The 7,425-nt window shown below is 40.9% G+C and overlaps 2 protein-coding genes across 2 annotated transcripts; one reads left to right on the forward strand and one right to left on the reverse strand.

Annotated features, from left to right (window-relative positions):
• Nucleotides 1-92: 92 nt before the first annotated feature.
• tefm (transcription elongation factor, mitochondrial) lies at nucleotides 93-4,267 on the reverse strand. Its single transcript, XM_017482415.3, has 4 exons — nucleotides 4,110-4,267; nucleotides 1,452-1,939; nucleotides 858-1,007; nucleotides 93-726 (listed from the first exon to the last, which is right to left on the reverse strand). The coding sequence occupies exons 1-4, from the start codon at nucleotides 4,150-4,152 to the stop codon at nucleotides 295-297; spliced, it is 1,113 nt and encodes a 370-aa protein (XP_017337904.1). The 5' UTR covers nucleotides 4,153-4,267; the 3' UTR covers nucleotides 93-294.
• Nucleotides 4,268-4,301: 34 nt separating this feature from the next.
• LOC108273256 (E3 ubiquitin/ISG15 ligase TRIM25) lies at nucleotides 4,302-7,023 on the forward strand. Its single transcript, XM_017482414.3, has 5 exons — nucleotides 4,302-4,669; nucleotides 5,314-5,397; nucleotides 5,545-5,691; nucleotides 5,910-6,015; nucleotides 6,225-7,023. Exons 1-5 carry the CDS (start codon nucleotides 4,364-4,366, stop codon nucleotides 6,752-6,754), a joined length of 1,173 nt encoding a protein of 390 aa, XP_017337903.1. The 5' UTR covers nucleotides 4,302-4,363; the 3' UTR covers nucleotides 6,755-7,023.
• Nucleotides 7,024-7,425: the final 402 nt, after the last annotated feature.

The raw sequence follows: 7,425 nt of genomic DNA on the forward strand, positions 1-7,425 counted from the left end.
CGAGCCAATCAGATCGCAGTGGGCGTATCTTAAGATATTTTTGTTTCTCACTTTTCAACGAAAATGAATAAAACAGACTGGAGTCTCAGTAGTCGTATAGAGGAATGTAGAAAGTTTTTTATTTTTTGTACAAAAAAAAAACCTTCCACTCCTCCAGGTATGTGCTGATTATTGTTTTTAAGATATTTGTTAAGATTTAATGTGGACAGTATTGTTAGTGTAGAACATTTAAATCAGGTCTATTTCAGAGACAGTTCCTTAAGAGTTTCTCAAAAACACGCGCACGCTTGTCGCTCAGTGTGAGGCTGCGAGCAGCTCGTAGAAGGCGACGGCCTGCAACAGGGCATCACACATCTCCTGTCCTTTGTTCCTGCTGGTGAAGTGGAACGCGCCGCTGTAGCGCACCAGCAGCTCGTTCGGAAATATCACACGTGGTATCTTCTTCATCGCCGACTCCTCCATCATCTTCCTCACCACCTCGGCGCCGCTTGTGCGGCTCTCGCCCACGATCAGGCCAAAGTGGCGTCCCACGGCTGTGCGCATCATGTTGAGCACGTTGGGCGGCGCCCTGGCGTCTCTCCTGGCGCTGAGCAGAGCGAACAGCATGGCCTCCACCGTGCGCAGGTGAACCACGACCGGGAACAGCGCAGTATTCTGCACCGACACGCTTGGCTTCTCAACCACATAGAAATCCGCTGCCGGCAGGTTCGACACCACGCTACAAATCTGGGTGAGAAATATTTTATAAAAATGGAATAATCCGCAATGTAAACGTGCAATGTCGGTTTACAGAAAAATGACTAACATAAGCATTATTATTATTATTATTATTATTATTATTATTATTATTATCTTACATCCACCAGATAACTGGACGCCATGTAGGTGCCCTTCATGAAGCTCTGACAGTCCTCCTGCTGCCACTCTAACACCGTCATTGCCCGGTCCATGTGCGTCCATGCTATCCTGTTCGTCCCGCACACAATGGACACGATGGAGCTGGCGTCCTGAAAAATAACGGGAGGAGGAAATTAAAACGTCTGTTTAATATCCACATTATCACATTGAACATAATTACAGTTTACAATACTGTCACAGTGATGCGTATTAAATTGTGAGAATTCCTGAGAAGGACATATGATGAAAATATCCCCTACTGATATCCCGGCAGCCTGCTCTCAACTGGAACACGGCATTTTTCAAAACAGTTACATCATGAGACGCATTCCTGAGATGTATGAGAGTTATTAAATCTAAATATCTAATGATGTACATAATATATTCTGAAAATAGAGACCTTTCCATCACAAGAATGCTTACATTCTCACTTTAGGATTTTACTTCCTGTTCCAGAGGCAGTTTTCTGTGCAATAGGAACTGCAGGGGGCGGAGCTTGTTGTTAACATCAGCTGAATCCTGGAATAACGTCCGAACTCGGGTGGCTCTCTCACCTCGAACAGCGCCTTGTCCACTTCGGGCCTGATGAACTTTGCGAGATGAATCTTCCCCTTCCTCTTCTTCTCCTTCTGTCCCGGACAGAGGATGGAGTTAAACGCCACGACGGCGCTCTTGTGCTTCAACAGCGGTACGTTCACGACGCTCTCCAGATCCTTAAAGGGTCCGTTCCTGATCCGGTACTCGATGATGTTGGCTGATTTTCGTCCCCGGAGCATTTTGACGGCAGCAAGCTCGGACTCAGAGCCCGTGTTGAGGAGCTGAAGGATGGTGCCTCGCTGCTCTGGGGTGTACAGCGAGTCCAGCGTGGCATCAGTGACAAGGTCTGCGTGTGTGCACTGAGGTTCTGCAGGTTCAGGATGCAGAAGGTTGAGGTTCAAGTCTGTGGCTGGGATCTGAGCCCTCCAGCAGTAGGTGCATTGCAGGAAGCGGGGCCAGAACTCCGGCAGGGGATTCGGATGACGACACAGCAATCTGTAGTGTCCTGTAAAACAACTGAAACGGGTTATATTGAACATAAAAATCATGACATGACACACAGTAGTTGATTACTGGATAGGTTTTAATGCAACATTTTTTTTTAACGAAGTATACATAGCAGGTCCTGTGAAGGTGTAGGGTTAGGTTTTTTTTTTTTTTTTTTTTTTTTTTTAATAACCCTAGGATTATTTTTTTAACAAAGAACACGCAGCAGATCCCCACGACTGACAGTTCAGGAAAGGTTCCAAAAACACAGTCATGTGACCTTTACACCAGGCATTGGCAGCACAGAGCAGCTATTTAAAATAAAAATAAGTACATTTTTGAGTGCCATGGCTTTCAGCTAGATACACTACAAAATACAATAATCGAAACATACAAGGGCGATACCTCTGTCTCGCTTCAGTTACAATTAGATATTGCATGATTGCGCTGCTTCCTTCCTAATAACGATACTGATCAAAACCAATAAATAAAAAAAAATCTTTAAAAACTACTGTTTAAAACTTTTTTAAAACTGAAGGAACTTTTTTTTTATTCAACTTTTACAAAATAAATCATATACTGTAAATGGAATCAAGTATAAATATGATAAATCCTACATAGCTCTCTCTCTCATATGTGTGTGTGTGTGTGTGTGTGTGTGTGTGTGTGTAGCCTATTTATATGTAAATGTTTCCAGTTCCAAAAATATATATTTTCCAAAGCCAATCTTTTTTTCCAGTTGTTACACGATCGGATCAAATTCATTTGTTTCTTCTATGATATCCGTTCCACCATTATTCTACGGATATGGGCCCGATACTGATCCTGGGTATCGGATCGGTGCTGCCGTCTAGTTCAGTGGTTTTCAAAGTGGGGCCCGCCAGGGTGAGCCCGGGCGCCTCAACAATTTGGTGTGCCCATCCCTCCCACTAGCATATTTTCTCTTTCTCACTCTCAGACAACCACACACAATCAATTCCTGATGTAAGATGTAATTATTAATTTAAAAGGGGGGGGGGGGGGGGGGGGTAATATCCAGAAGTCTGTATTTTTAATGTGTTTTAAAGACATCTTGCAAAAGGGGGGCCTCGGTCAAATGTTAACGCCATTTGGGGGGCCTTGCCTGGAAAAGTTTGGGAACCCCGGGTCTAGTTGGCACAGCAGTCACAGATCGTAGAGGCTGAAATCTCACTAGATTAACAAACGCAGTGTGATTATATATATTATGGTCCGTACAAGGTTTTGTGGAGGTTTTTAGTGATTGTTGCGGCCAAAAATGCTTGATTTTGCTGCGGCTTTTTAAAAACATATTTGTGATGCAATTTACGGAGGTTTTTTTTTGCGGAAAACTACTTGAATTGATGAAATTGCAAGTGCAGGAAATAGTTTTGCACGGTCTTTTGCAGTGATGTTTGTTCGTAAATGAGACCTTTTAGCTGTACTCATGTTCGATGCACGTGAATCGAAGAGGGATTTGGCTGAATGCGCTTTGTGATGATGTCACATAACACATCTTGGACCAAATCTGTGGAAAATCTGTGGTAATTTTGCAAAATTCCTCCGAATTTTACTTATTTTATTTATTTATTTATTTTGCTTGCTTGATTTTAGCGTTTATTTCTGCGATCGCAAGATCTTGAAATCCTGGAGAGACTGATAGTATAGCATTATTGCATGTTTGTAATATTTAGAGATATTTGCATGTTTTATTACTAAACCAGTGCAAGTAATTACAGAAACGAACGCTCCACGCCACAATTGTTTACACTCATTAATGAGAAGCAATACGTGAACCCGATTAAAACGACAAACCCAGTCATTTGACTAGATTCTGCAGTCAATGCAGATAGTCCCAGTCCTCTCAATTAAGAAGAGGTGTGTGCATAACGCATGCAGTTAATTACACACACACACTGGTTCATAGAAGTATCGTTAAATGTGTAACATATAATAAACCAAATTTTAACGTGCTGTTTTTTCCGTCATAGAAATAAATGTGAAGTGTGACACGTGTGTTTAATGTGTTTTTATTCATGGCTGTCAGCGCGAATACAGATAAGCCTGTTTTAATGTTAATACTGTTCTTATTTGTTCATGGAAATGATAAAGAAATATAAGAAAATTAAAATACTCAAAACAAATAAAATGAAGCATTCTACTGATTTGTTGATCTTTTCCTTTCACTTTACCTGTGAGGACAGCGGAAGTCAGAAGCCGTCTCGCGACCCACATTTTTAATTAATCACCTCAATTAATCCTCATGTATTTTGGTGCGGGTTTAAACCGAACGTAGCCGCCATGTTGTGCCCTCAAGTCCGTCAGAATTACGGTCCGGAGAGGAAACACGAGTCACGTGTATTTAGTTCCCAGTTCCGGTACCATCGCACCGGTGCTTTCACTTTCGATTCTCGATAAATAAAACGCTTCTTTAACTCCTTCTCCGATGATGACAGCGTCGTATGAAGACATTGTGACATTTGTAGCTAATCAGCTGAAATGTCCGATTTGTTTCGAAATTTTCACAGACCCAGTCACTTTGGAGTGCGGACACAGTTACTGCCTCCAGTGCATTAAAGACCATTTAAAGCGGACTGTGAGGAAGAAATGTCCTCAGTGTAGAGCTGAGCTCAGACCAGACTGCAAACTCCACAAAAATGTCACCATCAGCACCATTCTGGAATTACAGGAAGTGGGGGGTCGGAAAATGTGGGACAGGGTCCTGACCGAAAATGAGGAAGAGCTCTCTCAGGTGAGGTTCATGCTCAGGTACTCGGGTAGAACTTGGGAGTTGGGAGAGTCTGAGGCCTTTAACTTTCTGTATCTGCTTTCAGTTCTGAAACACTGAAATGTAGTAGCTTGTAATCATTACATATTCATATTTAAAATAAAAATAACAGACTGAAATGAGTCTCACTGTGTCAGTGTTTTTTGAGGTCTGTTGACTTTTCCCAGGCCTTATAATAATAATAATAATAATAATAATAATAATAATAATAATAATAATAATATCTTCTTCTTCTTATAATAATAATAATAATAATAATAATAATTATTATTATTATTATTATTATTATTAGTAGTAGTAGTAGTAGTAGTAGTAGTAGTAGTTTAAAAGGGCAGTAGGGGGCAGTATTGGTCTTAAAGGTGCAGTGGTAGAAAGTACGGATCTTAAGGTGCAGTAGGGGGCAGTATTCATCTCAAAGGTGCTGTCGGGAGAAAATAAGGACCTTAAAGGTGCAGTGGGAGAAAGAAATGGTCTTTGGAAAGTAAAGCTGCAGTAGGAGGACAATAATAATCTTAAGGTGCAGTAGGAGGCAGTAATGGTCTTAAAGGATTTTAAATTATATTCACTCATCTCATGTAGCCTCATTATACACTAATGTTCTTCTTCAGGATGCTCTACAGAGAAAACTGGACTTCTTGAAGCAGGAGATGGAAAAGATTGAAATGCAAGCTGAATTTCATTCTCTCATTCAGGTAGGACATGTTACACAAACAACACATTACACAAAGGATACATTACATAAAGAGCATGTTACAGAAAGGAAATGTTACAGAAAGGACACTGTGGTTCTCTACATATATGAAGCATAAACGTCTTCAGCTCTTCTATATTGTATGCAGAATGGGACCTGTTTCATCAGAGACAATATCAGGACTTATGAGTCATCATCATCAGTGGAAATGTTGAGTTCCTCACTGGACTGTGAAGGAGGAAGTCATTGTGCTGAGAACAGCTTGAGTCTTCCATCAGTTACTCAGATTGACAAGGTATGTTAAAGGAACAGCTAAAAAAATTAAATGTACTTTATTTTCCCCCATACATCAAACGTAGCCGATCAGCCCGATATGGATGATTGCAACAAAACTCACAAACAACTAATGGAAGTCTATCTCATCATTGCCTACATAATTTCCAACCACAGATGTAAATTTTCCTACCATGTGCTTCAACACTCTGAGTGTCACACTCTGGTTTTTATTTTCAGGTTGTTAAGAACTCAGAGTCTGCTTCAGAGGAGAACCAACCGAGCGTGCCAGAGGATCCAGACTCTCTTGGAGGGTTCTGTGAGGGTGGAATGTCTGCTGCTTCAGGTCAACAAGCAGCCAGTAGAATAGTATAAATATATTACTTATTACACCTTTAATGTCAGCTCCTTTCACCTCACCAAGAGAGTGACATAAACGTATCACTTATCACCCCTTTAATTATGGCTACTTTCTCTCTGCTCACAGCCAATTGATCAATATAAATGTATCACTTATTGCAGTTTTAATATCAGCTTCTTTTTCTCCACTCACAGCTCTTAGTGCTGAGTTCGTCTCGCTGTCCTTCCCATCCAGCCTGTGTCACCGGCGTTTGGTTTTCCTCGATCAGAGACGGAGGATGGAGGTGAGGTCGTCAATGCCTTTGAGGACGCGCCCCTGCCGTTTCAAGGCGTGTCAGTGTATGGCGGAGCAGGAATTCACCACAGGGAGGCACTACTGGGATATAGAGACCAGCGCGTGCAGTGGCTGGGCGGCTGGAGTGGCGTACACCCACCTGGGACAAGATGAGCGGCTCGGGAGGAGTAAATCATCCTGGTGTATCGAGTGGAGCAGCGGCAGTTTCAGCGCCAGGCACGACAGCTCAGAGACGCCGCTGAAACAGAGACACTCGAGCAGGCTCAGAGTCCTGCTGGACATGGACTCTGGACATCTGTCCTTCTGGAGTGGAACAGATGGAGAAGCTGAGCTGTTTGACTTTCGGGTGGAGTTCAGAGCCCCAGTTAGACCCGTGTTCTGGCTGTTTGGGACAAAGCCAGGAAATGCCCTGTCCTTCCCCATACCCTGACTCTGGTCTCACTTTGAAATCATCCATACTGGGATGGAAAAGACAAAAAATTTTCTAAACACTTTATTGGTTGTTGTACTGTTTATATATTATGTGAACCATATTATAATATATTATTTATCAAATAAATAATGAGTGTAATGTATGAAAATAACCACAAATGTGTTTTATTAATTATTTTATAAACATTTCTTTAGTATTTTACATATTTTAAGAAAAAGTTGTTAAATGTTTTTATCTATGTATGTATAATAAACATATTAAACATCCACACTGCAGGTCTAATTGCTTTATTCCAGTTTTAAAATCTTTTTACATTATTGCACATATAATTTTTATTTTTTTTTAAAAGGTTTTGTTTGTTTGGACCTACATTTTTGTATATTTTATTTTATGGAGAAGTATATATTTTTTTAAAAAATCATTATTAATTTTTAAAAACATTTTCATTTCAGAAAATGTTTTTCAAAATGATCGTCATGATCGTTTTTAAGGGGGGAAAAACTTCTTAAAGCAAAATAAAGTAAATCGTTTGTCTTTCGAGTTTCTTGAGTCGAATTAACCCAACTAAAACGACAGTTCAGCTGTCCAATCAGCGGACTCGGCGTGATGACGTAGTGCGTGCGTAAACACGTAATGTTTAAAAACCCGGAAGAACGCTCTACCTGGCG

Source organism: Ictalurus punctatus, chromosome 12 (genome assembly GCF_001660625.3).
Source record: "Ictalurus punctatus breed USDA103 chromosome 12, Coco_2.0, whole genome shotgun sequence".
NCBI classification, from domain to species: Eukaryota; Metazoa; Chordata; class Actinopteri; order Siluriformes; family Ictaluridae; genus Ictalurus; species Ictalurus punctatus.

What these genes read in the sequence shown, in the direction of transcription:
- LOC108273256 (XM_017482414.3), top strand. Translation starts at nt 4,364, where the DNA reads ATGATGACAGCGTCGTATGAAGACATTGTGACATTTGTAGCTAATCAG. An exon ending in ATGAGGAAGAGCTCTCTCAG is followed by an intron (nt 4,670 to 5,313) that starts GTGAGGTTCATG and finishes GTTCTTCTTCAG; the next exon opens with GATGCTCTACAGAGAAAACT. An exon ending in TGGAATGTCTGCTGCTTCAG is followed by an intron (nt 6,016 to 6,224) that starts GTCAACAAGCAG and finishes CTCCACTCACAG; the next exon opens with CTCTTAGTGCTGAGTTCGTC.
- tefm (XM_017482415.3), bottom strand. Translation starts at nt 4,152, where the DNA reads ATGTGGGTCGCGAGACGGCTTCTGACTTCCGCTGTCCTCACAG. An exon ending in TGGACAAGGCGCTGTTCGAG is followed by an intron (nt 1,008 to 1,451) that starts GTGAGAGAGCCA and finishes GTTATTTTTCAG; the next exon opens with GACGCCAGCTCCATCGTGTC. An exon ending in CGTCCAGTTATCTGGTGGAT is followed by an intron (nt 727 to 857) that starts GTAAGATAATAA and finishes TTTCTCACCCAG; the next exon opens with ATTTGTAGCGTGGTGTCGAA.